The sequence below is a fragment of the Adiantum capillus-veneris genome, chromosome 23 (assembly GCF_014529385.1).
Source record: "Adiantum capillus-veneris isolate H3 chromosome 23, ASM1452938v2, whole genome shotgun sequence".
In the NCBI taxonomy this organism is placed as follows: domain Eukaryota; kingdom Viridiplantae; phylum Streptophyta; class Polypodiopsida; order Polypodiales; family Pteridaceae; genus Adiantum; species Adiantum capillus-veneris.
The window spans coordinates 73,407,342-73,430,413 of NC_140953.1; the positions used below are offsets into that span (position 1 = coordinate 73,407,342).

Here is a 23,072-nt window from a genome sequence, read left to right on the forward strand (position 1 = left end):
GAACCTCCAGTCGTGTGAAGGCTCCCATCCACCTAGGTGCTATTGGCTCGAGAGGCGTGAGCCACTCAGCTGGAACTGCCTCTGAGATGTCCTGGCACATGCTCTGCACTCCTCTCATGCCCTGAAGCTGGAAACCCTGCACCTCCTCTGACAAGCCTGAGAACTCTAACCAATCACCTAAAGAGCGCGTTGGACCCGTTGCCATGGGACCCCAAGAAACATGAGGCCGACTACCAACCATGTGGCCTCTCTGAGTGCTAACCATGGGGTTCCAGACAAGGGGTTGCCGTAGGCGCTCCTCCGTGCAAGTAGGTTGTCTCTGCTCCAGGCCTCGCCGCAAGAGCTCCCAAGATCGAAGCAAACTCACAGCGAAGCGGTCCTCCAGTCTCTTGCTCAAACCAACTCTGCACATCTGTATGAAGATGCACCTGGTTGAAGGTCGCCAGGGGCCTCCAGCCTGAGGTACCCTAGCACAAAGCTGCTGTAGCAAGAACTCCTTCCAGGGCTCCTCGCCTGGAAGAAGTCCTCTGACTATGAACTTCCCAAGAAGGGCTCTGCTCTGTTGTGCTGGGTCAATGATCCCAAGCCCTCCCTGTGAACAAGGAAGAGTGATGACCTGCCAAGCCACTTTGGCTCGGGCTATCTGAGTGTCACGTCCTGACCAAAGGAACTTCCTGATCAGCCTCTCTTCCTGGCTGATACAAGAACTCGAGAAGATCCAGCAAGAAGTGATGTACCACATAGTCGCCAACAACACATGGTTGGCCACTACTACTCTGCCAGCCAAAGAAAGTCGTGCTGAGCTCCAATGCAACAACTTCCTCCTGATAGACAGGAGGAGGGGAGCAATCTGCTGCTCGGGAGACAAGTCTAAACCAACCTGAAGCCTAAGTACCGAACTGTAGTCCCCGGGGGAATCCACCTAAAACCCTCTCCTAGCATCCAATCGGGCACAGGAGCACTACCAACCGAGAAAGCCACTGTCTTTCTCCAGTTGATCAGTGCGCTCGATGCACAACAGAAGGTCTCCAGAGCCAACTCACACCTGTGAAGGTTTGCCTCCTGGCCATCTAAGGAAGGCTGAGTCGTCGGCAAACTCAGCATTGAGTAGCTCATCTCCCTAAATAGGGAGTGCTAAGCCCCGTAGACCAACGTGCTGCGACAAAAACCTGCTCATCGCCTCCGCATGGAACAGAAAGAGGAAGGGGGCAAGAGGACAGCCTTGTCTGACCGAACGTGTGAGCACCCTCTACCTCCTGCCCCGCAAGAGGACAGCCTTGTCTGACCGAACGTGTGAGCATGAAGCGATCACCTCTACCTCTTGCCAAAAGTACCTGACTGTGAGCCTGTCTGTACAAAGCTGACACCCCTCTGATCCAAGCATCTGAGAAGCCCATCCTGCATAGAGTGCCCTCTAGAAAGTCCCCGTCAACTCTGTCGTATGCCTTCTCAAAATCGAGAAGAAGAATCACTAGGTCCTCACCACGGAGCCGTGCTAGGGCAGAAGCCTCCCAAAAAGTAAAGATGTTGTCAAGGATACTGTGTTTCTTGACAAAACCTGTCTGAGTCCCATGTATAAGGCTCTCTAGAAGTGGCTGAATCCTCAAACTGAGAGCCTTGGCAAGAATTTTGTAGGCTGAGTTGAGGATGGTGATGGGACGCTATTGTCGAATCTCATCCAAGGAGCCACCCTCCTTGGGAATGAGGTAGATCAAGCCCTCACTCATGCTGTTAGGCATCACTCATGTGTGCAAAATGTATTGAAAAGCACTACAGAGATTTGGGCCAAGCAGGTCCCAGTACTCCAAGAAAAAACTAGGAGTCAACTCATCCCCACCTGGACAACTACCACGGGGGAGGGTCCTAAGAGCCGTGTGCAGCTTCTCAAGCTGAAGTGACAGCTCAAGCCTCTGACACATCTCCTCAGTCACAAGACAAGGCATCTGTGCCCAAACCTGCTCCTTGTATGCATCGTGACGCTCTGACTGAGGCTCTGTAGACAGTAACTCACGATAAAAGTCGGTAGCAATTGCACGCATATCCTCGGGCTCAGAAGCAACTGACCCGTCGGGCCTCCGCAATTGACTGATCTTGGCATGCGAATGCCGAGGTCCCACTGCCTCAAAGAAAGCACCCGTCACTCTGTCGCCCACCTGTGTCCACTGAGATCCCTGTCGGTGGAAAGCAAACTCATGTCGCCGCTCGCATGCCGAGGTCCCACTGCCTTAAAGAAAGCACCAGTCACTCTGTCGCCCATCTGTGTCCACTGAGATGCCTGTCGGTGGAAAGCAAACTCATGTCGCCGCTCCTTTGTGCTAACAAGCTCCTGGTGAGCCTGCTGTAACTGCTCCTCCAACCAAGGACTTTCTGGATGCTGCTCCTGCATCCTCTGCAACGAAGCAATGCCCCGTCTAAGACGCTGCTCCTCCTCTCTCGTTGCAGCCCAGCGAGCCAAAGACTCCTGGAGAAAGAAACGACTTATCTGAGCTAGTCTTGAGGCCACTTTGTCAGGAAGAGAATCTTGCCTGTCCAAGCTCTCTGTCCAGAGAGCCTCTACTCGCTCTCTGAGTGCAGAGTCCAGCAAGACCCTCTCTGGGATGCAAAGCATCGTGCTCCCTCTCCTCTGCCCGTCTGCCACTGTGAGGATCACTAGTGCATGGTGCGAGAAGGAAGTCCCTGCCAGAATGCCAACTGTCCATCCCAAGTCACTGAAATGGTCACTAGTGTAGAAGCGATCTATCCGCGATAGATTCACTCCTCCCACTCTGTGGTCCGAACGAGAGAAGGCAAGGCTGTCTGGGGGCCTCACAAAACTAGAGTGCTACCAAACATCCGAGACCCTCAGGGTCATACAAAACCTCTTCCAGCTCAACTCCATGCACAGTAGCATGGCTACCACCAATCCTGTCAGAAGGGTCCTTCAACATGTTGAAGTCCCCCCCTATGCACCAGTGTTCTGCCTGTGGCAGAGACTCAACTATCTGTGACCAACTCTGCTCGAGCACTCGCCACATTGGGCGCATAGATGTTGAGGAAGCCCACAAGGCAACCTTGAACGTGTATAGTAATCCTATTACGTGACACATCCAACCCTATTTGTCCGTGGACAAGCTACAACATAACAGGGTTCTGTCAGTCCATTCAGTCTAGACTAGAAGTGATCTGGCACTTTTTGTGAGTCTATTCGTAGACCGTGCATGCCCAGTCACTTAACATAGACGCATATCCTCTGATTGCACACAGCATGATCATCAGTATTCCCATCAGAATCCATTGGAATCAGGTAGTGCAATTTGGGTAAGAAAATATATAAGCAAACCAAAGTTAGCACTAAATGGCAGAAGAGGCAGCAGGAGTTCCACCGCTCAACAGGCACCTTCTCAGCAAGAACCATCAAGAACCCCCAGCCTTGGCGATTTTCCATCATCCACCAACCCTAGCGTTTTCCTCATCGCTAGCACATCCCTTGCCTTGGCGTTTTCAGCATTGGCTTGACCCCAACATTCCCTTGCACCTAGCGTTTCCAGATCTTCCCATCGTCAGCAGTCCCATCAGCGTTTTTCAGCCCAAAACGCAGCAAACCAAATCAGCGTTTTTCAGCATTAAAACGCAGCAGCAGGCCAGCGTTTTCGACAGGCAATTTCAGCGTTTTCAGCAGCATAAAAACAGCCTCGAATCAGCGTTTCAACTCGCAGCAGATTTTCAGCAGATAGCGTTTTTAGACAGCCATCAGAAGCTTGCAGATTTCAGCCCTTAGGTCATTGTTGCCATCCCCGTCGTCGTCACCGACATGGCCCCGAGTTGCATCAGTTTCCATGCATCATCATTGTACCACTTTGTGCAATCAATAGTAGATCACTCTCGCCGATGAGAGTGGGGCCTTCGGAGGAGGGTTTTACGTCTCTAGTGTCGTATCTCTTTTCTCTCTATCTCTCAGTCTCATATACTTGCACGCACAGTGTCCACTCACTTTGCTCGTGATCATTGCATTCTCCATTAAGAACGGAAGGCTCTCCCTTCCACAAGAACTAAAAGGAACCTTGAGCAAATATGGATCACTAATCTTGAGCAAAGCGCAAACATTCATTCCACTGCACCTTACAAATCCACTGAGCCCTGCCTGGCACAATAATCCCTCTGCCCACAATGGCCTGTTGCAAAGAGTTCGCAATAGTCATACATACCTCACCCTGGATGCCTCCTGGTCCAAAAGCAGCTGACCAAAAAGTATCATGTCGTCCACGCAAGAGCTGACCACAACGTCTAATGCGGCTCTCACACAAATAGTGCTCCTGAAGCATAAGGAGATCAATCTCTCCTCCCACAAGGCAGCGTTGAAACTGGGGCCCACCAAGTCCCTGCACGTTCCATGAGATGATCCTCATGGGGAGCGAGAGAGAACAGATGCTGCGGCAGTAGCTAAACGGGCTATCTTCGAGGCTGGCTTGGATGGGGAGTAATCTGCATCCGAGCGTCCTCTAGATAGGCGTGACTGCAACGAGTGCCTGGCCCAAGCCCAAGCAAAGCGAGCCGTACGTAAAGCAACCTCCTCTGTCTGGAGTCCTCATGAATGTGTACATAGCATGGAAAACACTGTGTATCGGCAAAGAAGTAAACCACAATGTGTCTACATCCTGCTCTATTTGGAGGTGTCACCGTAAACTTGGCCAATGGCCACAAAGTCTGAAGCATGTTTGTAACTCCTAGTTCTCCCATGTGGTGAGAGAACTCTAGGACCTGTGTGCAACCATCCCAACACTCAGTCGAGAGTCCACTCAGTCTAGTCTCGGCCGCAAAGGGGAAAGGAGAAGCCAACTGCTGAGTCCAAGGCCTCTGTCCCCCTAGATGAAGGAACAGAACATGGACCCTGAAGCAGGCTGCCTCATGGTCTGCTGAGGGGTCATCGAGAAAACGAGTAAAGTTGTAGTCGAAGAAGTCTCATTGGTGCCGGATGTCGATGCTCGTCAGACCACGAGGGATAGCTGCAAGGGGAGACATCTGTACCTGTAGAGGGGGTTGCAAGAAAGGCTGTCCCTCTCTCACCAAACGACTCGTAGCAAAGGCACTGCCAAGAGATCTCCTAGCAACCGGAGAAGGCCCTGCCCCCTGGGTCGACTGTGGAACTGGAGCGGGAGGGGGGGGAGTAGGAGCAAGGGGAAGAGGTGGAGAAGAGAGGCGGGGGGGAGCGGCAGAGGTAGAGGGGCGGGGGGAAGAGGCGGCGGGAGCAGGAGGCGGGGGGAGGATGATGAGGAGAGGGGGAACTCGGGGGGGGGGGGGCTGTCGAGGGTGAAGCTGGGGCGGGGGTTGGAGCAGGGACCTCATCCTGCTCAAGAGGACCAAAACGGTTCCCCTTGGGAACCCACTGCTGTTGGGTAGGCGCCTAAGGACCACTTTGAGTGCCAGGCTGTCGCTGTGGCCCCTGCCGTCGTCGACTACGGACCTGCTACCATCCCTCCTCCGTTGGAGCCCCAGGCTCAGAGGGTGGCTTTGCATGTGTACGTTGTGTCTCCGTTTGTGGTTGTTGGCCAGCCCTTGCAAGCTGGGGCTGAGTTTGTGGTGTAGGTCGAGGCCTCCTCCGTGGAGAGGCCTTCGCAAGATGGCCCATCTGTCGACAAATGAAGCATTGGTTCGGGAGGCCCGAATACTTTACACTCTGTATAAACCAACCCCCACTCACCCGAGGCAGAAGGATGACCTTCGGAAGCGTGTGAGTGTCCCTAACCAAAACGCGAACTGAGGGAATGCCAGCTGCCTTGGAAGCTACCGAGGTTGCCGTGCGAGGTGTCTCCAGGACAGTCCCAATGGCTGAACCCATCCTGGACTCCGCAAACCCGGAAAGCAGACGGAGATGGGGATGTTTGCCTCCTCTACCAGAACATTCGAAGTAGGGTCGAAACCATGTCTCCACTGTCGAAAGTGGGCTCGTGTTGCTCGGATGGTCAATGGACTCATGGCGATGACCTTGGACGCCATCTCTGAGGTCTCAAACTCGATCTGATAGTAACCTCGTCCGAGTATTTGTACGTCCAAGATCTTGACCACCTCTGCGAGAAGACGGGCATGGAGATGGTCACGCAGCTCTCCTCTGCTAGGTCGGGTGCCGAGAATCTTGCAGATGACAGAAGTCACCTGCAAGCGCTCTACCTCTGCGGCTAGGCTCGCTTGCTCTGTCGGTGAAAGAGCAAGTCGAATGGTGGGCTCAGCGGGGTTGGGCGAGGGGGCTTCGGACGAGTCCCTCTGTGGCGGAGTTGGAGCCTCCATCTATGTCTACTGCTGTGGCGAAGAAGCAGAAGGAGAAAAAACTCTGCAACCAAGCGCGCCGAGCACTGTCCAAAGAACAATGCTGCCAGAGCCAATTGCAGGGAAACTTCGGGAAAGAGGCGGAGAGCGAAGAAAAAGGCTGCCGGGGGGGGGTGTAAGCAGTAGCGAGCGTGCCCGCTCAGTGTCAAGGACCGACGACAAAACTATTTTATTGTTTCTACTTCTTGCACCTGCGTTTCATAAAAATTATGTGCACCACCTAGCATTGTAAAAAGAACGGTGAGTTCAATTTGGTTGGACCCTCAATCCACTGTAGGTATATGCAAAAGAGTGGCACTAAGAATTGTTTCTCTGTCTCAAATCTAGTCTAGTTCTCTCAGAATTTAGGCCTATTAGGCCTTAAGAAAGTTCAGAGCACAAATGATGAAGGCATTGTACAGAGGCCTCTGGTCAATCTTAGTTTCAAGATCACTAGTAGTGGAAGCCCGTTTATTTCCTGGATCACAACCTGTAAAGTAAATAGCAATGTTTTTTCCAGAGAGATTGCATTGATATATGTTTTTTTCTTAATATGATCATCATGAATGTTTGTGTAGAGGTGCTCTATTCTTGCAAGGTATTTCCTAAAGAGAGAGAGTGTGTCTTGAAGTGTCCCTTAGGAAGTGTACAAGGAGGAAAATATCAAAAGAAGCGTTAGATGTCCAATGCGTAGGGACTTGAGAATTGAAAAGAGATCATGATTGAATCATGTGGGTAAGAATTTTTGAAAGCACTTTAAAAGAAACAACAGGCAAGTCCAAGGGAGACTGTTCAATAATGTTTTCTCATTGAGGGCTACTTGAGTCTTGGATCCAAAGTTCACACAAATCTAAATTTGCCGAGAGGTTTGATGCTTCAAAGATGAAGACATTAGTACTTCACAGAATCTTTACATTTTTCAAGATGTGTGTTGGAACCAGAAAGAAGTGAAGCAATAGTGCCTTTTAATGTTTGATGTTCACATTTTCATTGCGTGATCTAAAATGTAGTCGTGTTCTAGAGTTCTGCAGGAATTCTAGTTTTTGTGGCATTATTCATATGGGATGCAAGACAAGAGGAGGAGCAGCTGGCTAGGATATCTCGAGATGAAACTCTTTCCCGTTTACCATTGCGTCTTAACAACAATCGTGTTGTAGAACTTGTACAGCTGAGAGAGACAAGTCGCCCTGTAAGGTTTCTTTGTAATGATGTTTTTTTTTTTTTCAGTTGCTGCATTTGGACTTCGTACTTGATATAATGAAAGCAGCAGTGTTATTTTTGTTGCTGGTGTCAAATTTGGCCTTTTTACATTTACCCCTGGGCAGATCATTCTGGCTGGCAACAAAGATACCGTTACAAGAGCAGTTCAACGCGCTGAGAGGTTTCGTACCGAATTGCTCAAGCGAGGAGTTTTGCTGGTGCCTTTAATATGGAGCGATACAAAAGAAGAGTTGTTTGGAAAGAAGACAAAAGGTTTCGGGAACCAAGGCCCTGTTGTGCCTGCAACTACAGTAGCTGCGGTACTTTTCTTTTAGCTATTTGACAGTATTGGTGACTTAAGCAGTTTGTTCAGTCAATTTGCTCTCAAGTAACATAATTAATCTTCATGTGCCTTCAACCAAAATCTATTGACCTTTAGAGCTCTGTTTGGTTGTAGTCCTGTGTTTTGGTTAGGAAAATGTAGTATGCTAGTTAGATGCAAGACGAGGTTGTGCCGAGAGTGATGCAATTTCTAAAAGATGAATATGGATACAACGTTTAGCGAATGCGAGTTCACTGTGGCTATTTATGGAATGTCTTACCAATCTATCAGTGAAGTGTCAATTCTCCATTTCCAGCGCGGATGTTTGTACAGACATATGTCCTAAGCGCAGGTGTTTTCTCTGACAGGATGATTTTGAAGCACGTGCTAAAGAAATTTCATCTAAGACTGTGGAGAAAGCAGACAGGAAACTCAAGGCAGAAGTGGTTTCTCCTCCGGAGTGGGAAAGGTAGTTTAAGTTGAGAAGAGCACTTTATGAAAGTGTATGTTAATAAATCCATTTCTTCTAATTGCAAAGGGTGTTCTATTTGTCCTTGAGAACATACTACAGGGTCAAGGCTGTTAAGTTAGGATCTGGCATGAGATTTGGTCCACTCTGCAACAGAAACTAAGTAACTGAAACTTGAGAGTTGTGCTTCTGGGAAATTGAAAAAGAAACACAAAACAATCACATTGAGTCTGACTGTAGGAGACGGCTTTCAAGGGTGAACAAATTTGTTCAGCCTTTCAAAAACACAGTTGTACAGATCTCTACTACATGAATGGACCTATTGGGTAATGGTATGGGTTATCATGAATGAAGTAATTGTTTGAAGGCAGGTCAATATGTAGCAATATCCAATCCATTTTTGTTGTGAGATGGTACATCCTCTTTATGAATATGAATCATGTTTCGTGATTTGTGTAGTGATTTGAACTATGGAAGAAGAAATGGTGCCAAACTTTAAGATGCCTTCCGGTTAAACGCACAAGCGCGGTGACAGTACTGGGACAGGGAAACCCTTTTCCTCTTGACTTCCATCACTAATGTTGGAGCTAAGTGCTGGTTTTCTGAGGCTGGTGGGCTAGAAGGTTGGTCTGGTGATTGAAAGGATAGACTACTGGACTAGAGGCTTGCGAGGCAAGCAGCTGTGGCTGGTCTAGCCATCTAGACCTTAAAACCTTGAGGTGATGGAGACCTTCAGTCTAGCCAATTTGAGTCATCTTACAGTTTAGCACCATTTCTTCCAGCATCACCTCTTGGTGCCAACATATCCAACACTGCTTGCCGCTATAATTTTTGAACATGTTCCCACACAATGAGAGGGGGCACTAGGAGACTTGCTAGATACAACAACGACCTTAATGTGCTACATCAGACAATGGGAGATGGGAAATGCGACACCAATGGCTTGAATGGCCAGCGAACTGAGCCACCCTTTGTCAAGGAGAAGGAACTAACCTGCCAGGTTTTGAAGAGTGTGTTGTTGCTAAATGTTATCCAAGCTGCCTCATGGGTGATCACCCCGGCCCCATGAAGTGTGGACTGGCTCAAACCACAGTTCTTGGATGGTCTCTGCAGGGGTGCTTAGCGCCCCTCAAAGATAGTGGTGCCCCTTAGTAAATGATTTTCTTGTGCTAATCCTGTCACGTGCACATGAGCTGGATGTGCCACATGGACATGCTATGACATGAAGCCAACCCCTAGCCTACATAAGCCTAGGGAAGCATGTACCAGCACCTTTGTGACCGTGTTTGTAGGACCTACATGTCTGGACAATTCCATTAGTTTAGTTAGAAGCCATGCATAACCCTCTTTGAAGTTTGCATGAATGATGTGCACAAGGCATGGTCTGTTGACCAAGGGGTTTTGTGCACATTTGACGACATTCAAAAGTGGCTTAGGGCTAGTGGTGGTCGTGTACCAGCTGGACTCACTGAACATGATGTGTGCAAGCATGCGCTTGCATAATCTGTTGTGTCTTGCAGCTACTTTTACTGGAAGAAAATTCCGTAATGACTTGGCACAATTTATAAGGCTTTTAACCTTTTTGAGTGACTTATCAAAACTCGAGGTCAGATTTACCAGTATATAAACAAGTCTTGGGGGCTCATTTGGGGGAGTGAGTGAGATGTAGCTTGAGCTCTTGCAGGGGCCATGTATGCACAATGTGTTGCTAAATTAGCTTTATTTAAGAGAAATACAGTTTTAAAAGAATTATTGAAAATAATTGGGTCCATAAGTGAGAGGGTTTTCCTACTTGAGACATCTGTGTATGGATATTCCTAGTGCGTCATTCACAGGAATGATGAGAGCACTATAAACGGAAATATCTGTTAGGCCACCAAGAAAAGATACTTTTGATGCGTCACAACGGATGGGTGACATAGATCATTGAGAAGGAGTATTTGACCATCGGAACGGACATCTCCGATGTGTCATGGGATGGTGACATAGAGCATCATGTAGGAGTTGTTTCGCAAGTTCGATGAGTGAGTGTAGACACTAGAATATTTTTACATTTTGTACCAAAACTAGGGTAACTTGGGATCTGCACGGGCATGTTAGGTGCATTAGTATGTTAATGATTGCCATAATGGATGCATTAGTGCTAATGTTTGTTAGTTTTTATGACTGCTTCTTGATAAGTTTTTACCTAAAGTAGTTAATTATTTGATGATAGGAGTTAGTTTTAGAGAACTTACTGATAGCTACCTTAATCACTCTAAATTCAAGCTATGACCATTAGGTATCTCAGTTTGTGCTGAATTGGAAATTATCAATTCTAAATGAGTCCCTAGCCTAAGTTTAGCTGACTAAATGATCAGATACTAGCTAGACTTTGAGCTTGGGCCGAAAGAAACTCCAAAATTTCATCGGTTTTAGTGACTGCAATAAGGTTGTGAACTCAAGATTTGTCGAAATTGATCTTTATGATCTCTTACCATGATCCTTACGACGTTAAAATCCTTTCTTTTGATGAGTGCCTTGGTAGACAGAAGTGTAAGTGAATGAAAGAGAGTTACCCTCTGTCAAGTCCAAGTGGGATATAAAGAGAGAGGTCTGTTATCTATAGTATCAAGGATAAAGAAGGAATGATTGCTGTCGCATAGATCTTTGAGGTCTTTTGGGATTGTCTTTACGACGTTAAAAGAGGAGGATTACCAAGCGAGAGCAAGAAATTTTAAGTTCAAGGCTTGACGGCTTAGGTCCTTGAAGTCTTGGGTGTTTTTGTAACTATGATACCATTTCTGAGTAGGAGCATGTGAACCGAGCTTATGATAATGAATTAGAAATTTTTTGTAAATTATATTGCATGGCCATTTTTTCTAATAAAAAAAGAAAAATAGTTGAGAACCGTTGCCTGCAGGGGTCGCCTGGAGAAGTGGGAGGTTGCTAGAGAGAGGAGTTGGGTAGCGTTTCTTGCCAAGAAGGGAGAGTAGGTGTCACGAGGACGTGGCAACTGCTAACGTTAGTTGTTGGTTTCTTTCCAATGATTTTTGTTTAATTTTCAAGACCCTCTTTTTGAAGTTGCAAATGGTCGGACATTGTATGGCCAATGTGAACGGTAGTTTCACCCGCAGACGGGAAGTTGGTTGGCACTGGAATTCGTAAAGTAAGAGGATGTCTAGGCTCAGAGCAAGATCATGTAGGTCCCCCCGTCGCACTTAGCAAGTTGGTGGATACTAGGAAGTGAACTCAATAAAGGCATAAAGTCAAGGTGGGATCACCAACAAAAAGTATCCGACAGTTGGGTCATATTGCACTTTTGGATGCGGTCCCAATGAGGATAGATGGTCAGAAGACTAGCGGGAGCCCGACGGAATCATCTCCTAAAAATTAGGGAACTTCTATTTTGGGCCGTGAAATGTGTTCGCGTCATTACCTTCGGTATGACCAAGGGAACATTTTAGTACTCTGCTGCAAAGTCAACTGATGCACCAGTTGAGAGATTTTTAAGCAGGAAACCCAATGCGGGGAAATTGCATGCATGAGTGCCAAGTGGCACTTTTTGGTCAATTTACCAAGTTTGGGAGAAGAGAACTCGTAATTGACTTTTTGGAGCAGTTTTGGAGGCTGTTAACGTTGACTTTCAGCCATTTCTCTCCATTTTTGAGCTTCCCATGACTTTGTCTAGGTCCAAGGAGCTCATTTCAGCATTGGAAGGCATCATATACGTATTTACAGGGCTGTTTTTCTGCGTTTTCAGCGATACGCAGGTTTTGGCAGCCATGGAAATCTTCCCCTTTTTGCATCTATTTGTTCATAGATGCATTACAGGTCAAGGGAAGCAGAGGGGGCGCTCGATTTATGCTGGGAGGATGCTTCATTGAGAACCTGTCACATGTTAAGAGCTATGGAGTGCTTCCTTTCCCTCTCATGTACAGTGTGGTGCTAGGAGTGATGCCCTGCACACTACACACTGCTCTCTCTCCCCCCTACGTGCAGTTATGTGATGCCCCACAAGAGGGCTATTCATTTGACTGATGTACAGTTGTGTGGGTTCAAGCTTTTGTGCTGAGACAAGAGCCTCCTTGAGCAGGAACAGGGGTAGCTAGCTGCTGCTTCAAAGCAGGCACCGGTGAGGGTCATAACCTCACCGTATAGGTGCATTTTCAGCGCTGTGTATGCGCTGTAAATTGACTGTTTTTCAGCCATATGGATGCCAAAACCATTGGGAATAGTGCCCCACTGGCAGAGGACAGTTAGGGGATTGTTTGGGGCTGAAAACAGGGCAAAAACCAGTAAATACAGCGTGCTGAATTCACTGTTTTTGGGCAAGAATCAGAGGTTTTATGCCAGTGGAAGTGAGTTCCAGCAGGGGAATCGGTTTCGTGCAAGTTTTGGGGTTGTTATGTTGCCGAAATTTGGCCAAATCAAGTGGTATCTAGTGTGATACATGTAAAGGATTCCCAGGACCTTACTTTGTAATTTACCCTCTCAAAGAATAAAGAAATACCGAAAGGGGCGCCAATTTTGGGGCCTACAGGTTGTCAGGGTCTGCTCGGAGCATTCTAGCTTCCGAGCCGTGTGTGCGATTAAGTGTTAATTCTCGTCGCAGGTGCTCTTTGCAAAGTGCTCTGTGTGTGTGTCTAAAGTAAAGAATTTCGGGTGAAAGCCAACGCCTACCGCCCTACGGGCCGGTTTTAGTAGGAGGTTAGCGCTATAGACAGGAGATAAGCTAGAGAGAGTATAGCGCTGCCGGAGATAGAGAGAGAAAGTAGGAGAGAGTCTTTCCTGGACTGTGTGTGTGTAGTAGAAGAGAGAGAGAGAGAATCTGTCTCTATATAGCGCTAGAGAGAGAGAGAGAAAGAACGACCTTCCCGTAGCACTGATTGCAGAGAGTTAGGCCAAATTTACTTGTGTGTGTGTAGAATTGTAGAGATAGTGAATGCTATCATAATCTGTGTATTGTTCTGCTTGAGAATGTTTCTCTGTGTGTGTGTGTGTGTTATTCTTGCTTGCATGAGCATAGCGATATAGAGAGAAGAATAGTCAGAGAAAGGGAATTACCTGTAGCGTTGAAGTTAAGAAAGAGAGAGAGATTTCGTTTTCAATCTCTTGTGTGTGTGTGTATGCAGCATTAGAGAGTGAGAGGGAGTGAAGAATTTCGCCAGGGAGATCTTAAGAGGGTTGACATATATACCCTAAGTGTGTCCGTGTGTGAGAGTGGAACACAAGGTCGGCAAGGCCTGCCTAAGAATGGAGTCGCCAAGGTAGCGTAGAAGCTGAGAGAGAATTTTCTCTCTGTGCCGAGTTCAAGAGAGAGAGAGAATCCCTTTGTAGTGAATTGAAGAGAGAGAGGCCGAGTGTATCTCTTGAACGTTATCGAGAGTGAGAGAAGGAGACCTCTTTCTCTACAGTAGAATGAGTTAGTGAGAGAAAAAGTGAGAGAGAAAGAAAGAGTGAAATGAAAAAGAACAAGTTTCAAAATCATGCTGCGGAGTGACTCACGTTAAAGTGAGAGGAGCCGCTGCTTGATTTCGGACGGAGACGGAAAGCAGAACATTCGAAAGCGAAAGTTGAAAATTTTCTGGTTGGTTTTTTTTTGATTTCTAAAGGATTTCATAACATTGAAAAGAAACATTGATAGTTTCTTAATTAAGAATAAATTTGATCATTTGAAGATGTATCTGCATTAAAAGCATGTTTGGAAATGAAATGTTGCATATTGTTGCATGATTGATGGCATTTGGGAAAGGAAATTAGATCATTGACAATTTTAATGAAAATTTACATTTTACGAGATTATTATGGTGTTTTTGATTGAAAAGTTTGCAAATTTATTCAGTGATTCTAGATACAATGTCCAATAATCTGAAATCCAATGAGTGATTGATTTGTTCTATGAGTTTAGAATGTGTGAGTTTTGAACTCTAGCGGTCAAGTAAATGTCTGAATAAATGCGTGTTGATAAATCTTGGCTAAAAACTCCATTAAAAACGTATATGAGAACTCAAATTTTAACCATAAATAGCATATCTAGAGATGCATACATGAGAAATAGTGCATATTAGAGAGTTGGACTACGAAACTGGGAGGGCAGGACTACGAAGCATAGCAAAGTAAGTGAAATACGAACGCATAATAAAAAATTAGTTAAAATGAGCTTGAAAGCCGCAAATATATGGCAAATTAGTGCACGTCTATGTTAGTTAGGGGACCGTTGGTTTAACTAAACGTTATTAAGAAGATTTCGAAGGTGACGTTCATTTGGTGCGTCCGTCGGGAGTTCGGCTAGCTACGTTAGCTACGGGGTTTCCCTGTGCATAGACTTTGCGTGCCGATCGTTCCCTGGTCTGACTTAGAGACCTAGAGTGAGATAAAAGAGCTGTTTAGTTTAAGTTAGGGAGTGAGAGCACACGTAAACATTCCCGCGGGGTCCTTGGACTTAAAGAGCCGTGGTTGTTTCGTGTGGGCGACAATCAATTTCAGAAATAGTACACAAGTGTCCGTGGACACTTAGAATTCTCCAATTGATAGGAAGATTCAATCAAATCTCAATAAGTTGAGTTTCCATACTCAAGGTAATACGACTGTACTCAAGGGTTCTATGTCGTTAGAATGTCTCAACAATTTGCCTGATCTCATTAAGTGGAAAATATTAGAAAATCTTTTAAGAGTTACGAGCGCGGTAGAGTAGACTTATAAAGGCCTATACATAGGCTGGCGTCTAGTGCATTAGGGCAAGAAGGAGAGTGTGTACAGGAGTACACTGAACCGGAAAGGGCCCTAAACATAGATGCTCAGCAGTTAGAAACCTCAGAAATAATCGTTAACACCCCTAGTGATCCTGTGCAAAAAGCCTTAACGCACTTAGACACATACGTAGCAATCGAGCTGATCGTCCACTGGAAATTAGTGGACGTGATATACTATAAGACAATAACATTCGACTCAAGAGGGGGATACAATTGTGAAAGGTACTTGATTCCAAAAGAAAGACCGCTATCATTTAGCGATTTTCTGAAGTACTTAGCATTAGGGAGTGGGGTTCCTAGAGAGTTGGACCCTTTCATGATTAAAGAGCATATGGATATCCTTGAGCTAGAAGAAAAATCTATGTCTGAGTGGCTTTTGTAGAAGCCACTCAGACATAGAGAGGGTAGAGAGGGTAGTCCAATTGATGACAGTCACAGTTGGAAAATTAAAAGAAGAAATTTTGAGTGCTTTAAGACCTCAAACGAAAGAAGTATATGCTATAGCTCAACAAGCAGCAGGCCCGTCTATGAGTGCACCTCCAATGAGATCTAATGTGTGGTGTGGGAAGTGCAACGATTACGGCCATTTGACAACTGAATGTCCAACTGCATCAAGGGTAGTGCCAGACCAAGTACGTACACTGTTTTGTACCTTTTGTCTAATAAACAATCATGTGGAAGACAATTACTTTGTAAAGCAAGCGTATGAACGTCGACAAGCAAGGGCTATGCAAACTAATTGTAACTTTATGGATAGGAGCAATACGACTTATGAGATCGGTCCACCACCCCAACCTTTTATGCAAAGGGGCCTGCCTGAAACATATCAACAGCAATGACAACAACAAAGGCAAGGGTTACCCACACAGGGGGTACCACCTACGCCAAGGTTACAAGGACAAATGAGGAGAAATTCTCCATATAGACCTCCATTTCACCGGAATAATTTTTGATACACTAACCCAAGTATGAGGCCATCTAGCCCTGTGGTATGCTATAATTGTCAACACGAAGGGCATATAGCTCCCTATTGCCCCAATCCTCGTAAAAATCAAGACTATATACTATTATGTCGAATATGTAGCGAGGAGGGTCATTATGAAGATGTATGCCTAAAAAGGGTAACTTCATTGCAAAATGACAAAGGGAAACAGAAGGTCAATGAGGGTCCTAGTACCTCTGCCAATTTAGTAGAGGTTGAACAAGTGCAAGATGCATTCCCTCGTAAATGAAAAGCAAAAGAGTGACTTTTGCTAAAGAACCTGTGATGGTTGGGGTAGTTACTCGATCTCTAAAGATGGACCATAATAAAGGGTTTATTGTCCCGAATGTGAATAAGAAAGTTGATAACTCTTCCATAAAAGAGTTTGTAGAATCTCCTGAAGAAGCATCTGAGGATCATTCTGCTGATGAATCACCGATTGCTTTAAAGCTACAAGTAGAGAAAGAAATTACAAAAGGTATAGCACCTTTTCCAAAAAGATTACAAACATCTATAGTTCACAGAAAGAGTGTACTAGATACCTTTAATTTATGGGAGTCTATGAAAGATTGTAAAATATCATTGGACTTGACCACTTTGGTAGAGATATCTCCTCTTTGTAAGAAGCAATTATATCATAAGCTCGTACGCAGAAGAGGGAAGAGAAGAAGCTCTAAAATGACAGAGCCAGTTAAAGAAAAAAGAGTTCAAGTAGTAGATATGTTTATGGATCTAGAAGCACCTACTATTTCCTTGGAAATAGGAAGCCATAGCTGAGCAACAGTCAGCTTAATGATTGAGCAAACTATGGGGGAGTTGGGATTGAAACAAGTCGAACCTACGAACATTATTCTACGCTTGGCTGATCAACGACGGTAAAACCTTTAGGGATTTTACAAGGGATCAAGACCATAGTGGCAGGACTTGAATTTCATGTGAGCTACTTGATAGTCCGACCACATTCGTATGGGGCCTCTTTCCCAATATTGTTAGGAAGACCTTGGCTTGTTCAAGCCAGGTGTGTGCAAAGTTGGCACAAAGGAGTGATCACTATTGGTCCTCGCGATGATAGAGTAGAATTGCAAGTTGTTTGTAAGGAATTTTTGAGGGAGTGTAAAAAGTCGACTGTGTCAGAAACAGAAGACAACACAGATTATAGTGGCGATAAATCAGAGGATGAAGAAGCAATTAAACAACGCTTCTCATTAGATACGGATAAATATTCTCGATTTCTGCACAATGGTTACCATATGCGGATAGAGGTTGATTCCACTAGGACAATCTCCACATCAGAGAGTGTTGGTAATTATGCCCGTCACCTAGGAATGGGTGAATATAAAGTTCTTTATTCTTCGGGTTATGATTCTGATAAGGACATTGCATAATGGATGTCCACCTCAGATGAGTGTTTGGCAAATTGTTTTAATATAACGTTGGAGGATGACTTAGAGAATACGGATAAGCCTGAAGGACAATCCAATGCATTAGTAGAAGTAAACGCTATTTGGGAACAACTATTAAAAGAGCGTGAGTTAGCAGACGAAGCTATGGCTCAAGTGCTACAAAAAATAGCCCGATTAGAAAGAGAGAAAGGCCAGGCTATTTTAGAGGCTAAGCATAGCAAAGAATTATTGAAGCAATGGGAAGATTATTATGAACAGGAAGGTATGGAAGAACAGCCAGAGGAATATGGAATTACTGACGTCTCAGAATTCCAAGCTGAGACCTCTTTAATGTCTGAAGTAACACTGGATACCTATATGGTAAATATAGAGGGCTTGTCAACAAAGAGTTATGGAACTGCGATTGTACCCTATTGTGGGACACAATCGGTGGCTGTTATGAGTGATACGGAGACTAAAAAGGAAGAGTTTGAATCTCTTATAAATAAACACCTTGAAAATGTTGTTTATAAACATCCTCTAATCAAGGCTATGCCACGAACAGAATCTTCCTTTGTATTATTGAAAGATAATTCATTTGTTCATTGGGAAGTGTGAGAAGGAAAACCAAAGGGATACTATTGGGTCATGTTCTCTCTCGGGATTGCATTACGGTTGATGAGAGTAAGGTTAGTAAAATCAAAGATTTGCCAATACCTCAGAATATTCGTCAACTGCGAGGATTTCTAGGGCATGCAAATTACTATAGGAGGTTCATGTGAACTTTCCTTCAATTGTGGGTCCTCTGACAAATTTACTTAAAAAGGATATGGGTTACGTGTGGACTGACAAATGTCAAGTTGCATTTGAAGACATTAAAGACCGGTTGATAAAAGCTCCAATTCTAGTGAGTCCTGATTGGATAAAAGAATTTCGTATCCACGCTGATGCATCACATACAACAGTTGGGGCTGTGTTATGTCAAGCTCATGATGATAAGAAAGTTGATAATCCAATCTATTATGCTAGTAGGGTCTTAAGTTACCCTGAGCATAATTACACTACAACTGAAAAAGAATGCCTGTCTATGGTTTTCTCTGTCGATAAATTTCGACATTATCTATTGGGAAATCATTTTGTATTTTATGTAGATCATGCCGCATTGAAATACTTGTTAAATAAACCAGAGATTTCTGGAAGAGTGATCCGATGGATGCTACCTCTACAAGAGTTTGACTTTGAGGTAGTTGTAGGACCAGGCAAGTCACATGTGTTAGCTGACCATCTTTCTAGATTACTCACTGATGATGTGGAGAGGGGAGTTGATGATGACTTACCCGATGCTAACCTGTTTCTGGTCGAAAGTGAGCTACCTTGGTATGCCGACATAGCTAACTTTCTTAGCACGTCTGAATATCCTCATAAAGCGACTAAGCATGAAAAGAAGAAACTACTTCTTCAAGCCCGTCATTATTCATTAATGGGGGTTTCTTATATCGTTATTTTCATCGTGAACAAATCTATAGACGATGTTGAAGAGACGATGAGATTTATCAAGTTTTAAAGGCATTACATGATGAGCCTTGTGGAGGCCATTTTGCAGGGGAATTAACTGCAAGAAAAGTATTGATGGTAGGATATTAGTGGCCGACTGTTTATAAGGACTCCTTTACACATTGTAAAAAGTGTGATAAATGTCAGCGAGTGGGTCGACCCACTGCTCAATATGCAACGCCGTTAACACCAATACTAGCTTTGAAACCATTTGAGAAATGGGGAATAGATTTTGTAGGACCCATAGATCCTCCATCCCGATATCGTTCTAATCGATATATTTTGGTCTGTACAGACTATGTTACCAAGTGGGTTGAAGCTAAACCTCTGAAAACTGATAGAGCCTTAGATGTGGCTAGGTTCCTCTATGAGGATATCATTACAAGATTTGGTTGTCCATTAGAGCTGGTTAGGGATCGGGATCTCATTTCCTTAATGACACTATTAGGGAATTGATCGAGCTCTATAAAATTAAACATCGAAAGTCTACACCTTATTATCACGTGCAAATGGGCAAGTGGAAGTTACTAATAGAATTCTGGGTAACATTTTAACAAAAACGGTAGCTGATAATCGGCGTGATTGGGATGAACGATTACCTGAAGCATTATGGGCTTATCGCACCACTTTTAAGGTAACAACACAAAATACTCCCTTCAGTTTAGTTTATGGTCTTGAAGCCATATTTCCAATCGAAAAGGAGATTCAAACCTTAAGGGTTGCCTTATCTACTCTCTTGGTGAAGAGGAATCTTTAAAAGATAGGCTATTTACCTTGACTAAACTCGACGAGATGCGCTTGCTAGCCTTACAAAGTCTTGAGGCTATGCAAAAGCGACGTAAAGCTTAGCATAATCGCCATATTAAAGTTCGGAAATTTAAAAAAGACGATAAGGTTTTAATTTATGATAGCCGTTACTATAAATTTCTTGGGAAACTGCAGATACCATGGCTAGGTCCTTTTAACGTACTTCCTACGGTTAACATAGAGGTTCCGGTTCAGTGTACTTGTGTACACACTCTCCTTCTTTTCCTAATGCACTACACAACCAGCCTATGTATAGGCCTTTATAAGTGTACTCTACCGCGCTCGTGGCTCCTAAAAGCTTGTCTAATATTTTCGACTTAATGAGATCAGACATATTGCTAACCCATGCTAACGACATAGAACTCTTGAGTACAGTCGTATTACCTTGAGTATGGAAACTCAACTTATTGAGATTTGATTGAATCTCCCTATCAATTGGACAATTCTAAGTGTCCACGGACACTTGTGTACTATTTTTGAATTGATTGTCGCTCAGACGAAACAACCACGGCTCTTTAAGTCCAAGAATCCCGCGCGAATGTTTACGTGTGCTCTCACTCCCTAACTTAAACTAAACAGCTCTTTTATCTCACTCTAGTTCTCTAAGTCAAACCAGGGAACGATCGGCATGCAAAGTCTATGCACCGAGAAACCCCGTAGCTAAAGTAGGTAGCCGAATTCCCGATGGACGCACCAAATGAACGTCACCTTCGAAGTCTTCTTAATAACGTTCAGTTAAACTAACGGTCTCCTAACTAACTTAGACGTACACTAATTTGCCATATATTTGCGGCTTTCAAGCTCATCTTTAACTAATTTCTGATTATGCGTTCGTATTTCACTTACTTTGCTATGCTTCGTAGTCCAAATATATCTGTCCTCCCAGTTTCGTAGTCCAACTCTCTAATATGCACTATTTCTCATGTATGCATCTCTAGATATGCTATTTATGGTTAAAATTTGAGTTCTCATATACGTTTTTAATGGAGTTTTAGTCAAGATTTGTCAACACGTGTTTATTCAAACATTTACTTGACCGCTAGAGTTCAAAACTCACACATTCTAGACTCATAGAACAAATCAATCACTCATTAGATTTTAGATTATTGGACATTGTATCTAGAATCACTGAATAAATTTGCAAACTTTTCAATCAAAAACACCAGAATAATCTCGTAAAATGTAAATTTCCATTGAAATTGCCAAAAATTGTCAATGATCTAATTTCCTTTCCCAAATGCCATCAATCATGCAACAATATGCAACATTTCAGTTCCAAAGATGCTTTTAATGTAGATACATCTTCAAATGATCAAATTTATTCTTAATTAAGAAACTAGCAATGCTTCTTTTCAGTGTTATGAAATTGTTTGGAAATAAAAAAAAAACTAACCAGAGATTTTTTAACTTTCACTTTTGTATGTTCTACTTTCCGTCTCCGTCCGAAATCAAGCAGCGGCTCCTCTCACTTTAACGTGAGTCACTCCGCAGCATGATTTTGAAACTTATTCTTATTAATTTCTCTCTTTATTTATCTTTCGCTCTTTCTCTCACTAACTCATTCTACTGCAGAGAAAGGGGTCTCCTTCTCTCACTCTGGATAACGTTCAAGAGATACACTCGGCCTCTCTCTCTTCAATTTACTACAGAGAGATTCTCTCTCTCTCTCTCTTGAACTCGGTACAGAGAGACAATTCTCTCTCTCTTAGCTTAAACGCTACCTTGGCGTCTCGATTCTCAGGCAGGCCTTGCCGACCTTGTGTTCCACTCTCACACACAGACACACTTAGGGTATATATGGTAGCCCTCTTGGGATCTCCCTGACAGAATTCTTCACTGCCTCTCACTCTCTAATGCTGCATACACACACACACACACACACACAAGAGATTGAAAACGAAATCTCTCTCTCTTTCTTAACTTCAGCGCTACAGGTAATTCTCTTTCTCTCACCATTCTTCTCTCTGTATCGCTATGCTCATGCAAGCAAGAATCACACACACACACACACACACACACATACACACACACACACAAACATTCTCACGCAGACCAACACACACTGATTATAATAGCATTCACTTTCTCTACAATTCTACACACACACAATCAGATTTGGCCTAATCTCTCTCTGCAATCAGTGCTACGGGAAGGTCGTTCTTTCGCTCTCTCTCTAGCGCTATATAGAGACAGTTTCTCTCTCTCTCTCTCTCTCTCTCTCTCTCTCTCTCTCTCTCTCTCTCTCTCTTCTAGTACACACACACAGTCCTGGAAAGACTCTCTCTCTCCTACTTTCTCTCTCTATCTCCTGTAGCGCTATACTCTCTCTAGCTTACCTCCTGTCTATAGCGCTAACCTCCTACTCCCCCTTCTTGGCAAGAAACGCTACCCAACTCCTCTCTCTAGTGACCTCCCACTTCTCCAGGCGACCCCTGCAGGCAACGGTTCTCAACTGTTTTGCCTTTTTTGATTAGAAAAAATGGCAATGCAATATAATTCAAAATTCTTTTTCTAATTCATTATCATAAGCTCCGTTCACATGCTCTTTCTCAGAAATGGTCTCATAGTTACAAAAACACCCAAGACTTCAAAGACCTAGGCCGGCAAGCCTTGAACTTAAAATTTCTTGCTCTCGCTTGGTAATCCTCTTCTTTTAAAGTCGTAAAGGCAATCTCAAAAGACCTCCAAGATCTATGCGACAACAGTCATTTCTTCTTTATCCTTGATATTATAGATAACAGACCTCTGTCTCTTTATATCCCACTTGGAGTCGACAGAGGGTAACCCTTTTTCATTCACTTACTCTCCTGTCTACCAGGGAACTCATCAAAAGAAAGGATTTTAACGTCGTAAGGATAATGGTAAGAGATCATAAAGATCAATTTCGACAAATCTTGAGTTCACAACCTCATTGCTGTCACTAATACCTATGAAATTTTGTAGTTTCTTTCGGGCCTAGTTGAAAGTCTAGCTAGTATCTCATCATATAGTCGGCTAAACTTCAGCTAGGGACTCATTTAGAATCGATAATTTCCTATTGAGCACAAACTGAGATACCTAATGGTCATAGCTTGAATTTAGAGTCGTTAAGGTAGCTATCAGTAAGTTCCCTAAAACTAACTCCAGTCATCAAATGATTAACTACTTTAGGTAAAAACTTATCAGCAAGCAGTCATAAAAACTAACAAAAATTAGCACTAATGCATCCATTATGGCAATCATTAACATACTAATGCACCTAACATGCCCGTGCAGATCCCAAGTTACCCCAGTTTTAGTACACAATGTAAAAATATTCTGGTGTCTACAGTGAGAGACTAAGTGATGGGTATTCTTGATGTGT

At 44.1% G+C, this 23,072-nt stretch overlaps 1 protein-coding gene and 1 pseudogene across 1 annotated transcript in view; both read left to right on the forward strand.

Annotated features, from left to right (window-relative positions):
- The window catches only part of LPA1 (tetratricopeptide repeat (TPR)-containing protein), a 108,738-nt gene that overhangs the window by 35,805 nt on the left and 49,861 nt on the right, over window positions 1-23,072 (forward strand). The window contains exons 5-7 of the mRNA XM_086497226.1: window positions 7,311-7,468; window positions 7,605-7,799; window positions 8,170-8,270. Coding sequence (XP_086353352.1) covers window positions 7,311-7,468; window positions 7,605-7,799; window positions 8,170-8,270 — 454 coding nt within the window. The remainder of the gene's footprint in view (window positions 1-7,310; window positions 7,469-7,604; window positions 7,800-8,169; window positions 8,271-23,072) is intronic.
- LOC147427976 (uncharacterized) lies at window positions 15,652-17,371 on the forward strand (annotated as a pseudogene).